This window comes from Lonchura striata, chromosome 9, assembly GCF_050655825.1.
Source record: "Lonchura striata isolate lonStrDom1 chromosome 9, ASM5065582v1, whole genome shotgun sequence".
NCBI classification, from domain to species: domain Eukaryota; kingdom Metazoa; phylum Chordata; class Aves; order Passeriformes; family Estrildidae; genus Lonchura; species Lonchura striata.
The window spans coordinates 30,232,931-30,257,500 of record NC_140711.1 but is presented as its reverse complement, the minus strand read 5'-3'; the positions used below and the strand labels follow the sequence as shown (position 1 = coordinate 30,257,500).

Sequence of the window (24,570 nt, the reverse complement as noted above, 5' to 3'; positions counted from 1 at the left end):
TTTAGTGGAAACAAGATGGGATTTCTCCACCCACCTGGTGTTGCAGGGTTCTCTGGAGATCCTGGGTTAAAACCAGCCCTGCTCCGGGACGTGGCTCCTGCTGAAGTGGAGCGAAATTAAAAATCCACAGTTAAAGTTAACAAATCCAAATATTCCAGTGGCCACGTGTGTCCTGGGTGAGAGGACTTGGGGAATCCTCAGGTCAAAGTGCTGCTGGTGTTTGGGGGCATTTTAAGGTGTTCTGATCCCAAAATTGAGTGCAAATTCCCTCGGATGGAAAGCTCGGAGTCCGACTGTCCTGCGGTGTTTCAGCAGGAAATTTGGACATTCCCTTCAGAGCTGGGATTTTATAATTCTGCCTCATTTAGCTCCTCACCGGGCTCTGAATTCAGGACTGGGCCCTGTCAGTGTTGGCTCTCTCCTTCCCGTTTTGGCAGATTGGCAATCTTGGAGGAGGAGAGCTCTGGGAATGGTTTCTGTCCTTTTTTCTGGTGGGGTTCAGATGGTTTTTCCTGCCTCTGGCTGCAGGAGCCCCATTCCATACCCAGGTTTTCCCTGGTTTTTGTAGTGTTGGTGTCCAATTGAGATGGCCTCTTCATTATTGGTCATGTTTTCTGTGGCCTTTCCATAAATTAAAATTTCGGGTTTTCTCCCCATTGTTCTGGTTAATGAATTGCCTTTCCTAATTAGTCCATCCCTGATGCTGAATTCTTTTATTTCTGTTGAAATACCAAGAGCATCTGTGCATTCCATGGACAGAAATTGCCATTATTCCGTGTTTTACATGATTTTTCTCCACTTATGGTTTGCTTTGATAAATTTAAGATTATTTTTTTTTTTGGGAGCAGGTGGAACTGTATCCCATCAGGAAATTCTACCATAGCCTGTTCCTGAGTGGTGTTGTTGATTAACTGTATCAGAGGAAAAACTCAGACATAAATATAATTTTACCGTCCAATCTTTTCAACAGATTTATGTCTGAAAATGCAGGGGTTTAATTCAAATAGTGCCAGATGTGCTTATTATATTTCTGTGCTATTAATTCAGATTAGGGATTCTTCTGTGGGATTTTATTTTTTATGTTTTTAGTGTGAAAACCATTCCTCTGTCAATCTGGAATTTGCCACCCTCAAAGATTTATACAAGGAAAAGATGACAACTGCAAATTCTCAATCTCCTTTGGTTTTATTTTTATTTTAGTATTTTATTCTCCTGTGAAGTCTCTTATACAAATAAGTATTTGCATTTTCTTTGGTAATTGCTTTTTTAATCACCCAAAGAGAAGTAAATGGCAGGAAAGGAATCCAGCATTCCTATGATAAACCTGTCCCACAATCTTTTCCATAATTTGATCAAACTCTATTTAAAAGCTGGCTGGGTTTAGGCTCCTTTGTTGCTCTCTCCTGTTGGGATTTGCTGGAAGTGGGATGGATAAATATTGCAGGTGAAGGCAGGCCCCTGACTTACAGAATAAATTGAAATGTAATTTTAGGTGTTTCCTAAATTACCTAAATACCCCTGTGTTTGATTTCTTCCTTGGTTCTGCCCCTCACTGACACTGAGGTCTCCAGCCCCAGCCTGGGGATTTGCTGAATTGGTGCTGGATTTTGGGAATGCAGCGAGGCAGAGGAGTTCTCCCAGTGGGAATTGCACTTCTCCCATGCTGCAGCTGGTCAGGCCTGTCACCCTGCTGTACCCCAAACTGCTGGAATTCTGTATAAATGGGATGGGGTGTTGTCACTCAGTGCATTCCCACATCCCCCTGCAGCTGGAACACCCTTCCAGTCTCACAGATTCTTGGGAGCAGTGGGCTTGGACTCTTCAGTGCCTGGCTGCTGATTTGTGTCTCATTTGGATCACAACCGTTGGCACTTCCATGGAAACACCAAATTCCCAAGCCATCCCTGTGTGTGAGGAGTGATGGAATGGGACCCCACACTGTGGGATGTGGCTGTTTCTCCAGGGAAATCGCCTCTCAGGCAGTCCCTGAGTGGGATTTGTTGTCCTTTCCCTCTCCTTCCTCCACGTGAATTCCATCCATGTAATACCAGAACCCCTGGATTTATCCCTGCTAAACAATTCCCTTCATCCCACAGCCTCTCTTAGGCCTCATTCCCCTGGGGTTTCTCTTTTACCTCCACTTGGGAATTTCTCTTGTGTCCTCAGCCTTGCCAACTTCCCGTTTTTCTGGGATTCATTCCAAACATTTGCTGTAGTTTCTGACCTGCTTTGGAATTATCCCCCGTAGTTTTGGGCAGCCACCCCCTCAGACAGCTGGAAAATGTGTGTTTGGTTTGCTCTTTCTTGTTACTTTTCTCCTTAACCTTTTGTGGAGCTCATCAAGCATGGAAAGGTCGGATCAATGTCCCTAGGAAAGGGGTGAGAGGATGGAGTTAAAGCAGGAGGATGGATTTGTGCTCTGAGGAGGAGTTATTAATTACTATTTATTTACTGATTCCTTGGGTATCATTTGGATTTTGCTCTTAAACTGGGATTTTACCACCTATGCTTGCTTCCAGAGGAATTTAAACCCTGGGAGATGACATGAGAAGATCCACAGTAGGTACAAGCACAACTCGGTTTTGATTTCCAATTTTTACCTGTTTTTAAATTAGGAGTTTGATTATTTTCGTTAAACAGGTTTGATACCCCATGTCCTCTGTGCGAGTCAATATAAAATTGTTTTCAGGTAGCAGGTTTTCCTGGGAATGGTGAGGGCTGGATTTTTCTTTATCAAATACCAAAAGAAAAGATTGGTGTAAAAACCCCCCAGAATTGATCGACATCACCAGGAATTTGTTGGGCTTTTATCCAGCTGTTTTGAGACAGGAAAGTCCTACAGGTAGATTTTACCCCAGCAGTGTCAGGGATGATCAGGAGGAGTGGGACCTGTCCAGTTTTAGCACGTCTCAGACATTTTCCATACGAAATTCCACAGTGATAAAAATTCAGGGAGGCAGCATTGCAACTGAAAATGCTGCAGCCTCACGAGCTGCTGGAATCCTGGGATAAAAGTTTCCCAGTGCTGCCAAGAGCCACGTGCTCTGCTCCACAGCATTCCCAGTGGCTGGCTCCAGCAGAAACTTGGACTCTCCTTGTAAACCTCATGTTTCTCAAATTGTTTTCCTCAGTGTTCTCAAGTTTTCACTTTAATATTGTTTCCTCTGTCAAGAACATTGACCATTCATTCCAAATAGCAGGAATAATTTTAAAATATGTTCTAAGCTGAATTAAAGTGTTGTAGTCTATTAATTAATTGAGAAGCTGCATCTCCCTTGAAATGGAATATCTGGGAAGCTAGCCATGGCTCTCCTGCCTATTACATCTTGTTTCATGGAGCTGTGAGTGACAAGCAGCTTGTGTGGGCACTTCTACACTAAACCCACTAAGTTTAAAGTTGTACGTCTGGTTTAGTGTAATTTTATTAAAATAACTATTTATGAAAGGAGTAGTGATGCAATGCAGTGGATGAACTGCAAAGAAACACAAGTTAAGGGTGTGCTGCATCTTCATAAATCAGCTACCATTAAAAAATGAATGATCTAATCCAATTTTTATTTGAAATATTAAATCTGTTATTAATCACAGTGGTGTTGATGGTGTCCTATGGAATACCATCCTTTTCTGAGCTGGGATTCCAGTGTCTCACCAGACACTTTTGGACACGTGTAAAATTCATTGCTGGGGATGACCTCAGGTCATTTTACAGTGTGCTTGTTAAGGAATTTTAGGGAATTCCTCTCCTGCTTTTACAGTTAGTGGGCTCCTTCACAAGCTGGCACTAGAAATACTTTTATTTTTCCTTTTGCTCTCTTTGAATTCTTTTCCTTCTGTTAAGACCATAAGGAAAGTACAAGGGTTTATTTTGCTCGACACCACTCTTGGTAACGTTTCCTCCACCGATCACTTCACCATTTTGAAGTTTCCTGAGGCTCTTGCTGAATTTTTTCACTTAATGGTTCCCTAAATCAATACTGACCTGGGGTAGCTGCTTGTTCTCACACATTGCTCCTGGCTTGTTTGAGGCTCTAATTGTGGTTTTCAGCTGCAATCCCCTCTGTCCTTTTTTTCTCCGAGTGCTGGCCTCGTCCACCAGTTGGAGAGATGTTTTCTGGGGCCAAGCCAGTCACCTTTATTTCAGAATCCTCCTCTCACTCCTTGGTTAGGGCTTATTGATTGATGCCAAGGTGTCTGTGCGAGTTCTGGGGCCAGGGCAAAGGGGAAGATGCTCCACAGCAACTGCCTGGGCTGCTCCCAGTGGGAAACTGCTGAGTGAAGGGAGGGTTTGAGTCTTCCCTCCCTTACACCAACAAGGCACATCCATAACTCCGTGCGAGGAGTGGGAAAAGGGGTTTGGAGCTCCTCAGAGCCGCCGGATCAGTTGTGGAACTCCCTGTTTAGTGCTGGAAGTGACACTTAGTAGACTCCTTCACAGCTGCCACTAGAAATACTTTTATTTTTCCTTTCACTCTTTGAATTCTTTTCCTTCTGTGTTATGCTTAAGACCACGAGGAAAGTACCAGGAAGCTGCTGTTGCTTCCCCTCTCCTCCTCTGGAGCCTGCTTGGCGTTTGCTCTTTTGTGGAATTCCTGTGGGTGTGGTGGTGCCACGAATATCCTAAAGCTGACAGTGGAACATCTTTCTCCAGTCACTGGTGGTTGTTTGGCCAGCAAGAAGGGATCCAATGATCTCAGAGATCCAGGGTTTTGTGGAGGATAACTGCTGTTGGAATAGGAAATTGTGGTTTGGGGTGCCAGAACCCACCGGATGCATGAGGTGCACAAAGACTTGGGCTGTTGATGTGCAGACGTGAGCACAGGTGGTGTTTGACACCAAATAATTTTCTTTCTCTGCTTATCCTGCAAAATTTTGCTGAACTCAACTAATCCTGGTGAAATTATTTTTAAATTTAGAGTTGTCGTGGAATGGAGAAAGCACAAACCCAAGTAAAGCTTCTCTGAAACTGAAGCTGGGCAAGTTGGTTCTGGATAAAAAGCAGATCCTTCCCTTCTTCTAAAGATGCCAGAACAGATTGCAATGATCAGTTTGTGGCAAGAAGAAGAAATGGGAAGATAATTTTTGATAAATTTCAAGATGTTTCTTGCTGCCACCAGGACTAATGGTCAGGTGTGATGGTAGGATTGATATTGCAGCTATAATAATAAATTCTGCTCAGTAATTCTGGGTTTATGCAAACAGCAAAAATCTGAACTAAAAATAATAGATCTCTATACAACCAAAATCTGGATTTTCACTTAAATTTCATTTTAATGCAGAATCTCTCTTATTGGAAGGAGCAGTAAATTCTTGGAGTAGAAATTGTTCTGTCATTGTCAGCCTCTCCTCGTGGGTGTAGATGGGGGTGGTGAGGCCATGCAAAGCATCACCAGTTGGGACGTTCATGGCAAGGAGCTCTGCCTAATTAAAATCATGGAATCATGGCATGGTTTGGGTTGAAGAGATCCTAAATCCCATTCCCACCCCTCCCATGGCAGAGACACCTTCCCAGGCTGCTCCAAGCCCCAGTGTCCAGCCTGGCCTCGGGCACGCAGGGATCCAGGGGCAGCCACAGCTGCTCTTGTCTGTATTTTCCTATTTAATTTTCCCTTTTGCAGCCATTTTGACTCTTGAGAAGAATTTCCTAAGCTGCAAAACGCCACCAAAAATTCCCGTTGGGTTTTGTTTTTAGCGCAGGGCAGAAACCTCCCAAACTTCTGTGATGCTTCCAGAAATAATCAACTTCTGAACTCCGTGACAAATAGGGTTTGTGTCTCAATTTAACTGCGGCAACGTTTGAGTGGCTTCACATTTAGAGGGATGGCAAACACATTGGACACAGTGCAACATCACTGGCACTCATTAGCATAGTGGGGCCACAGCCAGCAGCGTGCTCCTCGAGCTGCAGATGTGCAGCAATACCTTCAGGAGAGGGAAAAGTCACCCCAGATAAGAGAAAAGTGGAAAAACTCACCACATGAATCACGTTGAACCCAGATTTGGAGTGTTTCATGGGACGAGGTCACCCGGGAGCCAGGCAGGATTTGGGGTTGGAGGGTTGGAAGTGGGGCTGCTCACGGTGCCACAGCCACCACGTGGGGATGGGTTTGGGTCAGTTGTGAAGATTTCCTGGGTAATTCCTCCCTCACTGTTTCCAGTCTGGAATTCCTGTGGCTGGAGGAGGCAGGAGCTCTCTGAGGGTGGGGATGTCCCATGGAAAGTCCAACCAGGTGTGAGCTGATCCGTCCTCTCTTGCAGACTCCTGCTGAACAGGCCAAGGCCAGGCTGCAGCTGGTTCTGGAGGCAGCTGGTGAGTAAATGAGACTCTTCAAAACTTTGCTTCATTTTTGGGATTTTATTCAGGTGGGATTTTATTCAGGTGGGATTTTATCCCTTTGTGTTTGGCAGATGCTGATCCCGTTCTCCGCAGCCCACTTGAATTTCAGGTTAAGATTAAATTGATTTGCATCATCACTGGCACTTAGTAAAACCCTTTAAGGAAATCAAAATAAGCCTTTTTTTTTTTTGCACTAAAACCTCATGTTTATCCTCTGGCTCCTGCTGCTACTGAGATGTTATTCTGTGCTCTCAAAAATTTGGTGTTGTTTATGTTTTGCAATTTTCTTTATTTTTAGCACTGTTTTAGACTAGTACAAGTGTGTATGTGAATATATATAGGTTTGTGTGTATATGTGTGTATATATATATATATATATATATGTACTTTTTTCCCTCCTTCTGGAAACCCTCTGTTTTGAGGAATCTCCTCACGTTGTTTATGTACTTCTTTTTTCCAAAATCCATCCAGCCTTTTGCATTGTCTCTTTTCCAATACATTCCTTGTTCTCCAGAACTTTAATAAATCTTTGAAGCATGTAATTATGAAATGGATGTGACAGCCCTGACCTCAAAAGCACAATTTGTGTATTCTGCTGCCATCGATCACTTCTCATTTTTTAATTTCACACCTGGGAGATGTACAAAAGATAACTGGGGGTTGTATATCATCATGACCTGGGCTCCAAAATTTTCCAAAGCTTATCAAAGGTCTGTGACATTATTAAATTTAAATATCCACCACTGAGGGCTGGATCTTAGATTGAAGTTGCAGGTTGTTCGTAAGGAACAGAAGAGATTTAATATCTTTGTGTCTCTTACAATCCAAAATACAGAATTAAGTTCCTTCTTGGCTTTATTTAAGAGTTGGTCATCCCAGGCATTTATGGGATCATCCCCCACCTTCTTCCCCAAGTCCTGCATTCAGCCAATTAAATTTAATTTTTATTTAATTGCTGTGAGAAGAGGCTGGAAATGTTGATAAATGTCGTTTCAATATATTTTTGCGTGTTTACTCCTTGAAAAATCAGCACCTTTTAGTCTTCAAACTTAAAAATAAGTTTCTGCTGAGCCATTACCCAGCAGCTTTTTGAGGAGCTGGGGCTCAGCAGGTTCATTGCTGTTGTGGTGATGTTCTATTTGAATAGAATTCAATTTGTGCTTCAGTGATGGTGAGTGGAGCTGTCGTTGTGCACAGAGCTCTGTGCATTCCCAAGTTTGGGAATGAGCTCCTGGAATGTCTGTACCCGTTGCAGGGTTGGCTCCAGCCCCACTGCGTGGGAGGAGGAAGCTGTGCCGTGCTCCCAGTGGATTGTCCCTGGGTCTGGTGTTGAGGAGATGCTGCTCCTGTGTGATTTGGACAGAGCAGGGCTTCCAAATCACCTGCAGGGGTTGTAGGGACACTGGGACAGTCCCTTCCTGCTTCATCCATGGAATGGTTTGGGCTGGAAGGACCTTGAATCCCATCCATCCCACCCCTGCCGCGGCAGGGACACCTCCCAGTGTCCCAGCCCCAGTGTCCAGCCTGGCCTTGGGCACTGCCAGGGATCCTGAATTCCTTGTTTGTTATTTCCCTATCTAAATTTCCCTTCTGGAGATATTCAGGATCTTGAGAAAACCCGCTTTTAGAATTCAACCTAGATATTATTTTAGGAAATAGCAGCTGCTTTCTCTGAAAGGCAGAAATCAGCGAGTAGTAAGGCAGACTCTTATTATTGAGATTTTTTTTTTCCCTGGTGGATTTGGAGATGGGAATTGTGACTCCAGTCTCTCATTAGGAGAGCAGGTAAAATAAAAATATCCGCCTGTGTCTGTGGGGGAGGAGGGTAAGATGGCCATTTTTATATTTAGGTTCTACCGTGCTGAGGAGGTTTTTCTCCAAGTCCTGCATTCATGCTGACTTTCTTAAATATTTTTTTTCTTTTTAAGTGTAGATTAATGTCAGTATTTTATTCTCATTAAACAGGGCAATATTGGGAGGTACTCAAACAGTTTGATTCTCAGAACAACTGAGTTTTGATTTATAAAACCCTTCATTCCTCAGGAGTTGTTGGTCCCAGCTATAAATTCATATTTCCACGATTTCTTGAATTAGATTTTTTAATATTGAGGTGCCGGGGAAGCCTTTTTAGGCTCCTCTGACAACCTCCCACAAGTCGCCGTGCCCGAGCAGATGTTAAGCAGGCAATAGTTGAATGTTAATTTGGAGAGGGTGGGATGTTTAAGCCCATCAGAAGTATGTTCCATGTGGGCCTTCCAGACTGAGCGACAATGCTTTGTCTCTTGGGAGAATTTCCAAGCTAAACCTCTTTCTTTTGCTCGCTCTATATGGACTCTCTCAAGTCAGTATAAAGCAGATCATCCCTGGGCTAAAGCTCTCCAGCTTTTGTCCGCGGGCTCTGTAGGGCTGTAATGAGGCCTCCTGGCAGGCCCTGCCGGCCCGTTAATGGTCATATGGAGTTTTTCTGAGGCAGACTGCCTTTGTGGAAATCCTTGCTCGGCATCTCCTTCTGGGTCACTTCCTACCAGGCCGGGGCTTTGTGCCCTGCCCCGCGGGCGGACGGGGAGCAGCGTCCCCTGACCAGCGCCGGCTCCGGGAGCGCCGCGCCATCCACGCGGATAATCCCCAGTGTAAACAGAGGATTTAGCTCAGCTTCTGGCACTTACACTTGCCAAACCACTTGGGTGTCTGTGATTTCTTTCCCAGACTTGGTTACCGAGGGACCGAGCGCGGGAGCCGCGCTTGGCGTCGAGCGTGGCTCGCGGCGCCGGTTTTAGGGAGAAGGTCGCGCGGTTTCAAATCCGAAATCCCGAGCTTAGGGCGAACCTCGGAACCTGAAAGCTGCTTAGTGCCTGCTGTAAGTTATGTGGCTTTCTCATAAAGATTAAAATATGGAGGAATAGTCCCAAAATGTCAATAAATTCCCGTGAAGTGGCGCGCGGATGTTTCAAACTATCGATGCTGCCGCCTCTTCCAAAGGGCTCCGGGAGCTTTTCCATGGTGCCGAGCAGAAATTTCTTACTCTCCATATAAAGACGATGACAAAAGGCAATTGATCTGGATTTTCAAAGGTCTGGAGTTGAAATAAGTGACTGATCTATTTTTGGGATCTGCATTTCAATCTCTGGCTGAAAGAGCAGTCAAGAATAGGACGTTTTGTGCAAAGAATTTGCCGGAGTTTATTTAAAGGAAACTTCAGGACCCAGGCACTAAATGTGAGGTGATGAATTTGGGGGAATAAAAATCCCAAATATTTACCATGTATCACATCCAGTTCTGGATATTGGATATTTAACTCATCTTTGAATTATGCCACCAGATTGCTGCCTTTAATTTTGTACCCTGCATTTTTAATTTATTTTACATATTCCTCAAAGAGAAAGTCATGGAATACGATGAGTACTTCGGCCTTAACCGTGGTAAATACAAATGTTTTATAATTCTGACTGCTTTTTTTTTTTAATCTACCCATTCTACCAGGAGTTATTGAGGAGAAAAAGCCTGATTTGCACTCAGTGCCTGATAAATATAGGCAAATATTCTCTGCTTTTGGGTATCAAAATGGCTCATAACAGATGTGGCTGAAAGGACCACATACGTAGACTGTATGATTTTAGTCTGGTGGAACTAATAGGATCACTTGCTACTTTATAGATTCTTGCTTTTCTTTTTCTTTAATAAAAACTGTTTAGTTAAATAGGTTGGCCTCTATTTTGCTCTTTTCTAGCAAAGCAAAGCAGTCGGGTGGGCAGGTGGCAACAAGTATGAAAAATTTCCTTTTATTGGGGCTTCTTTTCAACTGCCAAATTTATCAAATGTTTATGGATTTCTCGTTTTGATGATGGTTTTCTTTCAGTTTTCTTATTTGTGTTCTTTCCACTGAACTCACTGGCTTTAATTTAAATTTGTAATTGTGCAATGAATTTTAGAAGGGTGGATAGCATGTGCTGTTATAGACACACAAAGGATGAAATAATACTTAAAATATTTTACTTGTTCTGTGGAAATTTAAAGCAGGCTTTAAAAATAATTCTTGCCTCAGAAATTGCAAAAAAATCTGAACTTTTAAGAAGCTTAAAAGTTCTGAATATTGAAAAAAAAATTAATTTAGTTGCTGTGTAGGTTTGGTTTAATATAAAATTCTAATTTTCATCAATTTCAAATATTTGTTTTGAATAGTGGCAGTTGACACTTCAGGTAATTGAATTTTATTTCTATTTATATAAAAATCTCTATTTGGAGAGCACAGGTGTCTTCCTTGAATCATGTTTTCTCTTTGTGACAAATGTGGACGGAGGTGCTGCAAAGGCTTTTGAGGGTGTTCTGTGGAATTTCCTGAACCCCCAGGAAGGAGAGGAATTTTCATCCCTAGTGAGTCTTCACCAGTCCCAGGCTGTTCTGTTCCCTGTGTCAAAGGAAAAAAAAACTGGAAGTACTTTGGGAAGCACCTCAGCAGTGACTGCTCAAACACCTTCTCTTCATGTCCTGCTCCAGGGCCACCTGAGATTCCAGAATTAGGGAATGGTTTGGATGGGATGGACCTCAAATCCCACCCAGTGCCACCCCTGCCATGGCAGGGACACCTCCCACTGTGCCAGGTGCTCCAACCCCAATGTCCAACCTGGCCTTGGGCACTGCCAGGGATCCAGGGGCAGCCACAGCTGCTCTGGAATTGCATCCCAGCCAGGAATTCCCAATTCCCAATCTCCCACCCATCCTCTCCCTCTGGCACTGGGAGCCATTCCCTGTGTCCTGTCCCAGCCAGGAATTCCTTCCCAATCTCCCACTCATCCCTGCCCTCTGGCAGTGGGAGCCATTCCCTGGGTCCCATCCCAGCCAGGAATTCCCAATTCCCAATCTCCCATCCATCCTCTCCCTCTGGCACTGGGAGCCATTCCCTGTGTCCTGTCCCAGTCAGGAATTCCCAATTCCCAATCTCCCACCCATCCCTGCCCTCTGGCACTGGGAGCCATTCCCTGTTCCTGTCCCAGACAGGAATTCCCAATTCCCAGTCTCCCACCCATCCCTGCCCTGTGGCACTGGGAGCCATTCCCTGTGTCCTGTCCCAGCCAGGAATTCCCAATTCCCAATCTCCCACCCAGCCCTGCCCCCTGGCACTGGGAGCCATTCCCTGTTCCTGTCCCTCCATCCTTGTCCCCAGCCCCTCTCCAGCTCTCCTGGAGCCCCTCCAGGCCCTGAGCTCTCCCTGGAGCTTCTCCTCTCCTGGCTCCATAGGGGAGGTTTATCCTGTTCTTGCACACCAGCTAATTTAGGAAATCCATCTAATTATGGAGTTAATGAACCCAGTTTTTAGGTTAACTGCTGGTTCCTACTCAGCAGATCTTGTTGTCAAAACTCATTTCAGTGACAGCATCAGGAGAAAGAGCACTTGGAAAAGCTCTGAGCGACAGAAGAATTACACAATTATTTAAAAATCAAGAAGGTGTACATTAGACAAAGTGGCTACTTTTTATATTATGTGTTTGATGGGAATTTCAGGTGTTTTAAGACTGAATTTCAGGAAATTAAGGAAGTTTTTAGCTCACCTGGGAGCTCCACCCCAATGAGCTTCACAGCCAAGCTGGACAGAGAAACATTTCTTCAGCCATTCCTTGCCCCTGAGCTCTTGGCAAAGCTTCATAATCTCACTAGAGTTCTAAAAAAAAATGAGAGTTTATGCACAAAAAGTGACAACAGTAGAAAAAAGAGTCTTTCTCCAATTAATTGTTTTTTAAACATATTAACAGTGTTATCTTTACAAAATTTGTGATTTCTGAAGTGCAGCTGGTTTGTGGTGAGCAAACACTTGGATAATAGTAATTAATTAAATAATTTAAATTAACTTGCAGGATTGATTTAAAAATACAGGATTTTAATTGAGTGTAGGTAGAGAATAAATGTGTTTGAAATTAAATAATTCACTTTTACAATTAATAATATCATTCTGTTGGTGTCTAAAAGCTGTTCACTTCAGGGACCTCTTTTAGGTTCTTACAAGAGACTAAAAAAAATTGCTTTGAACCATTTTTGTTGGATATCAATTTGTTTTTAGAGTAAGAAGCCAATGAGGAGTTGTTTGGATTCCTTAATATAAACCAGAGCCTGTAAGTAGAATTTAGAGGAACTTCATTACTTAATGAACATTTATTGCCTTCAGAAATCATTCTAAAGCTTTTAGAATTTCTATTTTTTTGTTAGATTTTTATCCAAGGTTTTTTTTGTGGGTTTGGTTTTTTTCTTTTTTTTGTGGCACCAAAAGTATCTCAGGCTTACAAGGTGCCTAATGGGTTTCTGTAATGTTGCAGCATATGGGATCCAGGATTTTGATGCAAATCTCTCTGCTAATTATGTGCAGATGAATCTTGCAAGCCTGCTATTGATCTGCAGTCAAAGACAATTTTTCAGTTAGCTGAAGTTTTATATCAATTCCTATTTAGCAACTTTGCTGTAATTTAATTATCCACTGGTTTGGCTGTGCAAACCATATGTGGTCGTGGGGCTGGTTTGTTTTCAGCAAGTCTTTTGGGAAATGTTATTTCTTGCTCTTGATGGGGAACTGTTCAGTTGTGGTGTTTTACCTGGCCTGGCAGAGCCCCATCTCTGTCCCTCTGCCCTCTGTGGGCATCCAGGCATCCCAGGAATGGCTGTCCAGGAGCTTTGTGCTGGCACTTTCCCCCGTAACATCTTTGGATGTTTACATTTTCTGCAGGTGGAAATGGAGAGTGTTTTTATCCACGGATGTAAATTCCAGTGGTGGATTTTATAGCCTGAATGCCCGGGAAAAGGTTTTAAATTGCTCCATCTGCTCTGGCTGGTGCTGTTCTGGTGCTGGGGGCCTCCCTGATTTCTACATGGCAAGTGTGCTGGAATCATCTTGCTGAAAGGACCTATGGATTAGATTAGATTAAATTAATTACAAATCCCAATGAGGGTGGGCAGGCCCAGGCTGCCCAGAGCAGCTGTGGCTGCCCTGGATCCCTGGCAGTGCCCAGGGCCAGGTTGGGCACTGGGGCTTGGAGCCACCTGGGACAGTGGGAGGTGTCCCTGCCATGGCAGGGCTGGCACCTGTCCCTTGCAACCCAAATAATTTCATCATTTTCTTAAAGTATTTCACAGGAAGTAGAAATAAATCCCTGCTGGCTTTGTGCTTTTCCCATCCATCCTTTCAGGAAAACCTGGGAATGCCAGCACACGAGCTCAGCACTCATCCAGCACCTTGCTGTGTGCCTGCACCAGCTCCTTGTAACTCCTGGATATTCATTTTCTCAGGGACAGTATTTAATATGGGTAATAACCCCCTTGTTTTAGTTATTGAAAGCCCATTTATCACAACTTTATTAAACACGGAGAACTAAGTGTGCCATTTTGGCCAAGTGCTTTCGCTCGCTCGTGTTCTCTTTGTTGCCCCAAATGAATGAAATTAGAACAAACAATCTCCGAGTCGTTTGTAATCAAGCACTGATTAATGGACTTTGGTTTCACAGCCATTATTCATTCAAGAACACCTGATATCTTTCCCATAAACAAATCGTGTTTGTCCAAATTAAGAAATTAAATGAAGCATTTGATGAGTTTATGATTGACCCTTCCAACTCGGAGCCCATTAGTCAACGTCGTTATCATGCAAAACCGCCTGACTAATGTGCTGCCTGAATGTGCTGTGTGGATTTATTATGATTTCTGATTAATGCCTGCTGCAGGCCAGACCACGGGATTGTAATAATTCCTTGATTTCCATTGGAGCAGTCGCTGAAGATTTTAATCTGTGATGAAATGCATTTGTGTCCCATTAGATTTAGAGATGATTATGAGGTGTCGGCCGAATAAATCTTAGCGTGGAGCACAGGGTGCTTGGCAAGGATTTTTCAGTCGTGGTGGGCTTTTTGGGAGGCTGCCTGTCATGAGCAGGGATTTTGGGGTGGTTTAAGGGGAGTTCTCATCCTTAGGCTTTTGCAAATGTGGGGGGTCGTAGAGGTTGATAGAAACAAGATCCCCAACGTATTTTTATATGTGAAACATTTCTCCTCGTACCTATAAGAGGCTGGTAAGAAAATTTTCTTTTATTTTTTTTGTTCTTTATGCACCTTTATTCTATGAATACCTAATATCTGTATTTTCTAAAGTATTTTCCTGGGGGTGTTTGGTAACTTTAGTGACTTGGACAGGATTTTATACAACATTTTCTGCCAAAATAGTGCTCTTGAAAAGCAGATGTCAAACTTCTGTAATAGTAAGTTTTACCACTCCTCCAAATATGAAGCAAGGCAGGTTCACACTGAATTAAATCTACACCAGATGATTTGAGCCCTGTTGCCACAAGCCCATGAAAGAATCCATTGGAAAGGGCAGAACAGCACTGTCAGTAAAAGGGAACAGTCGTGGAAACTCGTGTCCTTTGCCAATCTCTCATATTGATCACCCCAGGAAGGAAAAAAGAAGTGTTTCAAAACACAGCTTATGTGAAAAATCAAATTAGGTGCCTTTATTGCAGATCCTCCCTTTAATTCCAGTTCTTTTTCTCCCCTCTGTGGCTGCACTGTGATTTATTATTGAAGATTTCTGAGCTGCTTTCTTTAAGCCATCGTGTGTCCCCTTATGCTCTTAAAATACCCACTAAAACTATTTAATCAGTAGTTTCTTAAAGGTTTTGAGCTGCTGATCTAAAGAGATGGAGAGAAAACCTTGGAGAGTTTTCTCTGAGAAATGTGAATGATTTTACAGTGATGAGTCCCTTTGAGCAAGAGGAAATTGTGGTTCCATGGGACAGGAGGAGAGGTGGCTGTCCCTGGAAGGGGATGGCACAGGATGGATTTTGGGGTCCCTCCAGCCTGGGACAGGGGGAGAGGTGGCTGTCCCTGGAAGGGGATGGCACAGGATGGGTTTTGGGGTCCCTCCAGCCCAGCGTCCCTGGGGTTCTCACTCCCTGCAGCTCTGTGTTTGCCTCCTGTGCATTCCTAACCTGCAGCAGCCCTGCGTTTGTGTCTGCATCTTCTGCTCTGAAGTTGGGTAAAGCTAAGGGGGAAAGGAAATAAGTTATGGAAGAGTCCATGGAATTCCAGACCGGTTTGGCTTGGAAGGGACCTTAAAGCCCAGCTCGTTCCAGCCCTTCCATGGGCCAGGCTGCTCCTTGGCCTCCTCCAGGGCTGGGGCTGTCTGTGCCACTCGAGTTAGAAATACATCATTTAAAATCATTTAAATATTGGCCTGTACCATTCCCAGGTTTCCCTGCAGTAGGAGCTGACTGTAAAAGTTCATTTTCCAGCCTTACTCCCAATATTTAGGTGCCTTTCCTTGGTGTGGCCCTCCCCTGTTGGCTCTCCTTTCAGCTGGCCATTATTGACATTTTATTCCCAGGCTCAGCAGATAAATGTCCACGTTCAGCTGCTGGAGGTGATTATGTGGGGCTGCCACCAAAGAAACCCTAAAGCATCCTATTAGCAGGGCCTGAGCCTGGGAAGAAAGGCCCCAATTACAGAGCCCTGCCGAGGCCCTCCCGTGACATTAATGGTGTCTTTATAACCTTTTTAACTTCTGCTGCCTCTGACAGAGCGCCATGGCTTTGCCCTTGGCAAGCACAACCTCATTTGGAGAGGATAATAAGTATTTACTATTTAGATGGCTGGCAATAAAATTTCTCTGAATGAGATTTTACGGAGAAAAACGCAAACTGATTCAATTACTTCCTTTAATGGACTGGGGAGAGCTGTAATAACAGCTTGTGGGAGCTCCAATTCTCGTGTTTAGCTTTTTTTCTTTCCTTTTTATTTATTTATTTTATTTTCTACGTGTGTGAAAATACAAACTGATTCTTTTTCCAAGTAGAAGTTATATCATGGAATCATCAAGGTTGGAAAATACCTAAAAACCTCCGAGCTCATCAAGCCCAGCCTTTAACACCCAGCATTGCCACATCCACCATTTTCACTGGAAAACTTAATCCAACTTTTCACTGCACGTCCCGTGAGGTTTTTCTCATCTTAAAAGTGGAAAAAAATCTCAAATATTGACAGTGTAAAGAGGGGGCAAAGAGTGTTGGGAATCTCTAAATATTCCTACAGAAAATTCCTTTCATCTGGCCTTAGGGTGGAATGGGATGTCAATTATGTCTTAAAAATAGATATTTCTTGTAAAGCCATGGAGGATCCACTCCCTCCCAAGGCATTGTAGAATTTATCAGCTGGGTGTGTGCCAGTAGAAGGGATTCCCCAGGTGATGTGGAATATTTATGGGATTTAGGAAAAGGTCCTTTTAAGGGCAGGCAGGAGAAACAGTTACTGAAAGTTTTTGGGTTTCTGGTATTTCTAAGCAAAAAAGCAGCTTGTGAAAGTGATCTGCAAACATTTATTTATTCTCTACTCTATCCCAAACCCAGCTGTATATTAAATGAGTAAAATCATCCTGATCCATGTTTTAAAGGGTATTTCATTTTATGGCTGGATCCAGGATGGATCTACAGGAGAACCAAGTACAAATTTTGGAAATCCCTGAATGTGTGTCCATACCAGAGCACTAATTCCATTATTTTCATTCATTCAGAGAATTCCATGTTGTTGCTGGGATAAAATTGAAATGGAATTAATCCATATTATCTTACGTGATGTTAAAATGTTTCTGTAGGTGGGTATCTCACAATTTACCAACTTCACAGATTTACCCCTTTTATCCCCTTGCATCCATGTGGATTTTTCTCTCTTTTTTTTGGAATTTTAATAATTTCAGGAAATCTGTGCTTGTTGCATTAGGGAGTGCCAGGGACAGCACCAAACTTCGTTAGTGCAGCTCTGTAAGAAGACACAGGATAATATTTCCTTCCCTTTTTTAACCATCAGTCACTGTACGGAGCCACTGCGCCAACAAATTCATAACCTCCTCTGTATTTGATTTAAAAAAAATAAACCCAACCAACTTTTGCTTTCCCCAGTTCAATAACTCCCTAGAAATGTGCTTTTATACAGTGTAACTCGCACAATCCTGCACGGGCTTATAAATTGAAATCCCACTTTTTTCGGACGTTCCTGCCTGGATGACTGATGGCTGTGTGTATTTGCCATAAAATTTTAATTATGACAGAGTTATGAATCACTGCTGTCGCTGGTTAAAGTGTAAAAAAAATGATGGGTTTGTTGTTTATTAAACTTGGGAGCGTGGAGGAAGAAAATGGAAAAGGTTGGAGTTGTGTGGGCTGGATCCCGAGCTCGGGTGTTTCCTCGGGAGCAGCCCTGGAGCTGATTTTGGATGTGTCCTTCCCTCCCTGGGCTCTGCTGCTGCCCGGGCTGATAAATGCCATTAATTTTATTGCTTTAAGCATCCCCTGGGGGTCCTGGGTGGGGTTTGTATCATCCCATCCCTCGGGATCAGGGTTTGGCTGTGGCTGCAGGAATAGCAGAGCTCCTTCCCCGTGTGAGCAGGGGGGTAAAGCCGAGGTGTTCACTCAGAAACACCAAATATTGAAAAAATATCAAGGGGCTGGAACCAGAGTTGTGCAGAACTTTCAGTGGAAGGTGGTTTTTATTAAAAGTGTCGGGTTTTGTTACCAATATCAGTGTGTTTCAACACAAATCCCCTTAGAACATCACAACTCTCCATCTTTCCCAATATTTTTTCCCCAAAATTTCAGGCAGCAAACACATGCAGCAGCACCTGATGCATTTGGCACGTTTGGGGCTGCTTTGAAGGGCTCCACTTTGACTTTTGCTGCCTTAAAATCAGCTTTATTTGCCTTCCCCTTTGGCCTGGCTGGCAGGGCAGGGCTTTTCCTGGCAGCCAGAGGAGCAGCTTGGAGCCCTGGCAGGGCTTTGATCCCTGGGGATGCTCCAGGCTGGGCTTTTCAGGGATGTGCAGCACGACAGGTCGGTGCCATTTGGGCACGAGCAGGGAGGAACACCTGGGGGAATAGGGGATGAATGGGGGGAGCCCTGCCACAGCCTGGGATGGGGCTAAATGAGTTTTCAAGGACAAAGCCGGGGGATTAGAAAGTCCTTTATGGTTTGATCCGTGTGGAATTGGGCCTGGTAATAAGGAACGTCCCTGTTGCGCTGCAAACTCAGGGGAAAAATCCCAAAATTTAAAATACTTGTCATTTGTACTGTAATTTCAGGAGCAGCATCTCATTTTTCTTTCTCATGGATATAAAATGTTGTTTGACAGCGTATTCTATTTGCAATTATTCATAGTTAAATGGTTTAGTCACCTGCTATGGAAAGAAACTTTTGAGAACAACATAAATAATTCTTGGAAGTTGGACTGGATGGCCTTGAAGGTCTTCTCCAACCTTAATGATTCTATTAGTTTATTTTTTGTAAATGAAGGTTAAAATCAAAGCTCAGCTTCATTATTCATTTCAACATACTTAATGTTTTTGTTAGTCTCAGTGAAAATAATGGATGTGTGTGTTCATGATATTATTTTTATTGATTCAACTGGTAACAAAGTAATGAATGTTACTGTAACAAAGGAAAATACCAAAATACAAAATATTAAATACTGTAAGAAATTCAGTTTGCTGCTGTAAGGAATCAATGGCACTTTTAGGAAAGCTGGGGTAGGATTAAAACCATTAACCTCGCTCGCCTCCACTCCCTCCCTCCGAGCTCAGAATTTCCTTTAGGAAGGAGGGTTGGGGATCAATACGAGAATCTGTTGATAATGTTATATTAATTAGAGTAATCAAACGCAGGCTCGGAGCACGCCAGCTGCCAGGGAGAGGGAGCAGAGCTCCCTGTGCCGTCCATGGCTCTGACCTGGACCATTCCCTGCTGGAGCTGCTGCTCTGCCTCCCTCCCTCCCACCTGGCTTTGGGGGCAGGCTGGCCGCTGTGCCCTGCCAGCAGAGCTGGGATTAGCAGCTCCTGCCACTCCTGGGGGGCAGCCTGGGCATGGGGGCACCCAGAGAGGGGAGGGATCGATGGGGGGATGCAGGATGGACCCGGAGATCGCTCGGAGTGTGGCTGCAGGCACGGCGGGGCTGGAGCTGGCCTGCCTCCATCCTCACCCCCATCCTCTCCCCCATCCTCTCCCCCATCCTCACCCCCATCCTCTCCCCCCATCCTCTCCCCATCCTCTCCCCCCATCCTCTCCCCCCATCCTCTCCCCCCATCCTCACCCCCATCCTCACCCCCATCCTCTCCCCCATCCTCTCCCCCCATCCTCACCCCCATCCTCACCCCCATCCTCTCCCCCCATCCTCACCCCCATCCTCTCCCCCCATCCTCACCCCCATCCTCTCCCCCCATCCTCTCCCCCCATCCTCTCCCCCCATCCTCTCCCCCCATCCTCTCCCCCCATCCTCTCCCCCCATCCTCTCCCCCCATCCTCTCCCCCCATCCTCACCAATTGTAAAATTAATCTTTTATTGTTATTTCCACAACTGTTATGGTGGAAGTTATCTGAAAAAAAGGGGTGATTTTTTTTTTTAAGAATGTTTTTGTAGAATCCCTCAATGGTTTGGGTTGGATGGGACCTTTAGAGACCAGCCAGTTCCATCCTCTGGCACCTTCTGATGGATGCCCCATCTCTGGAAGTGTCCAAGGCCGGGTGGGACAGGGCTGGGAGCAGCCTGGGACAGTGGCAGTGTCCCTGCTATGGTAGAGGTGGCACTGGGTGGGATTTAAGGTCCCTCCCAGCCCAAACCATTCCATGGTTCTATGGCTGGGTGACTGAGCAGTGCAATTAAAAGTGTGGTTAACACAATCACCTTGATTAAAAAGCACAAATTCCATATGAAGGGTCCCCAGCCATCCCGTGGGTGCACGTGCGAGTTCAGAACCAGGTTCCTTCTGATGATGAAGGACGATGGGCCTCAGTGGTGCTCTGCTGCCAGTCCCACACAGTTATGTGGGTTAAAACCCTTAAACACCCCATGACTTTTTAATATTTCAAGTTATTTCTGTTCTCTAAGAATGAGAGGAATGCCCTCCTGAAGTACTTGGCAGAGCTCTCCCATCGAAGTTAAAGCTGGCTGCAAATGATACCTAATTGGGGAAAGTTTATGGAAGTTCTGGTGTTGAATAAGTCTGCTTATTTATTACTTTGCTACAGCTTTATACAAATATATGGATGCACATGTGTCTGAGGGAAAATTATGCTGTCCAGACTTATGAGAGCCAGTTGGAATCTCTCAAGGTTGCAGATGAGCAGTGGAAATGCATGTGTATATTATCAGCTCCGTGCCCTTGGCGGTGACTTCCTCCCTGATGACAAATCTTTCTTCACTCCTCTCCTGGAAATCAGTGCTTTGGTGGTTTTCTCTCTTGGATTTGTCTGTTTTCCCACTTGCTCTAATGGGCTCCACTCGAACTTTTAAAAACAAGCATTTATTTGAAATGCATTAGACAACACAGCACTTCAGAAAAAATGCTTGATACCCCAAATTCCTCCCTGAATTATTTAAGCGCCGCTGCAGCAAACTGTTTACTCAGGGACGTTCAGCCTGGTGTGTAGTAGGGGTGTAGTTTTCTTTTAATGCAGTTATTGAATTCCAACCCACAGAGCCTCTGGCGGGGTTCCAGGAGCGCTCTGCTGCGCGGAGTGAAGATAAATTGTTTGTTTTCAGCAGCATTTCTTCATCTTCATCCCTTCATCTGCAATGAAATTTTACAGCCAGCCGCTGAATATTTAAGCAATATATTTACCTCTTTTATCCTGGGGGAGTATTTAATGAGGCTGAGTACAGTAAATGCTTGGAGGAGTTCAGGGTACAGCCTGGGAACGTGGACTTTCCCATCCTTTCCTCCGGCGGGATGAGCTCGGCGTTCCCGAGGCTGCCGGGCTGTAATCCAGCGTGCGCTGGCATCGGCTGCGAGTCCTCCCCACAGATCTCTCCTTGACACACGCTCCCCCTTTTGGTGCCAGATGTCAGCTTCTTCTGCCTCATCCTTGCACGCTCCCAGCTCGCTAAATCCTGGCACTTCGCTGCGCCTCCACCGCCGAGTTTTCCAACTCCGAGTTTTCCACCTCGTCCTTTCCTGATTTTCCAGTGCCCTGTTCGGTGTCTTTGTGAGTTAACACTCCTCGGCGCTAAAATTCTTTAACCATGTCTTGGTGTCTATGGACTTACAGGGGTTTAAAAATAACTTTTTAAAGTGCTTTTTGATTTTCTTTGCATTTGGTCGCTTCACGAAAGTTTTTATTAACGTCGGGTCAGAGTGGGAAACGATCGTACGTAGTGTGAACAAATTCCCTTCTTTCTTCAAAAACTCCTCGAGAATGCTTCCTTGCAGCACAATTTGAATATTAATTGTGCTCCATTCTTGATTAAGTATGCTCCACTTACACAGCTTTATTCCTTATGTTTTCACTCCTGACGTTTCCTGGTTGGAAAACAGGAGCTGGAAATTCCCAGAGCCCTCCCAAGGTGCTGGGGCCGCTTTGGTTTCTCTCAGAGCTGCTCCCTGTAATCAGCTGTGCGTGCTCTGTGCTTTATTGCTTCCTTTCCACAGCCACAGGAGTTGTCATCTACTTGATTTTCACTTAACGTGGCCCTTCCTGACGTTGGGAAATTGGCAGATGAAAGAAGGGCTCGTTTGGAATCGAAGTTTTGGGAGTGAATTTTTCAAGTTTGCTGACAAGCTGTCAGGCTGAATTCTGCCCTTACCCCAGAAAGAAAAGCTGACTGTCACTGCCAATCTACAGCCTGTAATGACAATTGTATTTGAGGCAGTGCCATTTTTTCCCCTAGAAATCATTTAAGGAATTTGTCTTTGTGGTTATATTTTAAGCAAGGAAGTGTTTTTTGAATTAAAATGATTTACTTGTGGAAGTAAATGGAGGAGCTGGTATGTGAAGGTAGGTGGGCAGTAGGAGGTCAGGGTGATCTCAGTGATGCAGTGGGTGATCTCAGTGATGCAGTGGGTGGTGGAGCTGGGTGGCTGGCAGATCCTGAGAGGATTGAGTGTTTCCTGGGAGGTGGGATGTGAGGTGGGACAATCCCTGGAGCTGCAGGGCTCGCTTGAGCTCTGCTTACAACAGGGTGCAGGACCTGGTGGTGCTTTGGGCCGAGATCCTCACAGGAAAGGGAGCCCTGAAGCCACTGAGGAGGGAAAAAGGAGCCTCAATTTATCCTCCAGAATTGGTGTGATGATTTTTGAAAGCGTTTCCATCGCAGGACCTGGGCAGGGACACCTCCCACTGGCCCAGGTGGCTCCAAGCCCCATCCAGCCTGGCTTCCTCCTCTCACCTGCTCACCAGATCCGTGGCAGCCCTGTCCATTGTCCTCTCCTTTCTCCACCCACGGTGTGCCAGAGGGAAAGAAACTGCTCTGGAACAAATACTGGCTGAAGAACAATTTAAATGAATCAAATCAAATTGGAATTTTTCATAGGGATCGCTTCTTGGTTTTCTGGTTGAGCTGGGAATTATTCCTGAAGGATGTAGCAATAACAGCATTCTTTACTCCATCATTTTTTATATCTGGAATTTATTTTTTTGCTTCTAGATGTTGCTGCTTCTTTTGTTTCAGTAGTTTAGGGGCAGGTTTAACTCCAGGCCATCCTTTTACTTTCCCTAGCTCTTTGTTCCTTGAGGAAGAGGAAGCTTTTCCTTTCTCATCAGCTGGAGGAAACGGCCTCAAGTTGCACTGGGGGAAGTGTGGATTAGATTTGAGGAACAATTTCTTCCTGGGAAAGGTGGTCTGGCTTTGGAATGAGCTGCCCAGGGAAGTGGTGGAGTCACCATCCCTGGAAGTGTTCAGAAAACGTGTGGATGTGGCACCTGGGGACAGGGTTAGTGCTGGACCTGTGCTGGATCAACACCTGGACTTGATGATCTTGGAGGGCTTCTCCAACCTTAATGACCTCCTGATTCCACGATTCCCACCCCTGTCCCCTTAAAGAAACTCACCTGGAAGGTGCCCTTTGAACGCTTCCCTTGCAGTCACTGAGTTGTTCTGAGAACTGATTTCCTCCCCAGGGAATCCCACCCGGTTCTGCTGTTTTCCTGAGCTGGGCTGCAGGCTGGGGGAGCAGATCTGAGGTGAAACCTTGCTTGGTTAGGAGGTGTCGAGGTGGATGATGTACAGCCTTCTCTGGGGTGGAAACAAATCCTTGGGATATTTAACAGCAGCCCCTGCAATGAGTCAGAAGCCAATTAATCATTAGTGTTAAACCCTATTTAGGTTGGATTTTTCCTCCAACCTGTGTTTGGGGGTGAAACTGTGGGAGAAAGAAAGAAATTAGGGATGCACTAAATAATGGATGAATGTATCTAGCCAAGATTTGCTGATTAAGTCTTCTTTAGGATTATTATTATAAATAGGGAGTGCCAGATCCTCAGCTGGAGTAAATGGGCTTGGCTCAGCTCAAGTCAGTGGATTTGTGCCAGCTTGAATTCACTGAGGATCTGGCCTTTAATTCTGGAAAAAGGAGGATGTTTGGGGAGGAGAATGATGGGGGCTGTGAGAAGTTTGGTGATGAGAACACTGTTTTCCTGCTAATATCAGGGAAAAAAATGTAAATGACTATTCTTTTGAATTTTGTAATGAGATTCAAGGAACTACTTGATGTGATTTCATTAGATGGAAATTACTTTTTCCCCAAGTAGCTGCATCTTAACCCCCTGCATGTGGGAAGGGAATATGCATGGAAAATGTGGTGGTTTATTTAATTTTGTGGGTGATTGTCTCTTGCACCAGCATTTCTGCCATTCCTACCTAAAAATGCCTCAATGGCCATCCCGTGTTCATTGGAAGGAAATAGGAATAAATAGAGATGATTGTGGAAATCTGTTTCCCACTCTGCTTTTCCACCAGGAGTGAAGTGGGCTGGAATTTGAGATGGCAGCGATTTCAAATCCAACATGGGGTCTCATTTGGCTGCATTTTAGAAAAGGTATCAACGAATCAGACTGCAAAGCTGCTGCTTTGGTAAATGCTGAAAAATACCCAACCAACAATCTAGTTCCGTAGCAAAGGAAATGCACCTTGTTCAACAATACCTTCAAATACAGTGTTTGACCCTCTGGAGTGGACTCAAACAAAATCCAGTTTTGAAATAACACTTTAAAAAGTGGAATATCTTGTAAGGATTAAAAATAACAACATGAAACAAGTTCTTTTATATTCCTAATTGTTCTGACCATAGAATTAATTTCTCAGTCAGAGGAGGGCACGGCTTTTTCATCATTCTCCAGTACCATCAAATCCAGTGTTTGACCATTCGGAGCGGCCACATTTATGCTTAAAAACCAAAAAAAAAACCCCACCTTTTTAAGGGGGATATCTCAGAAAGCCTAAAAATAACATCA

The 24,570-nt window shown here is 44.4% G+C and overlaps 1 protein-coding gene across 1 annotated transcript in view; it reads left to right on the top strand.

Moving 5' to 3' along the window:
* RSRC1 (arginine and serine rich coiled-coil 1) overlaps window positions 1-24,570 on the top strand; it is a 102,980-nt gene that overhangs the window by 55,786 nt on the left and 22,624 nt on the right. The window contains exon 7 of the mRNA XM_085587455.1: window positions 6,256-6,307. Coding sequence (XP_085443581.1) covers window positions 6,256-6,307 — 52 coding nt within the window. The remainder of the gene's footprint in view (window positions 1-6,255; window positions 6,308-24,570) is intronic.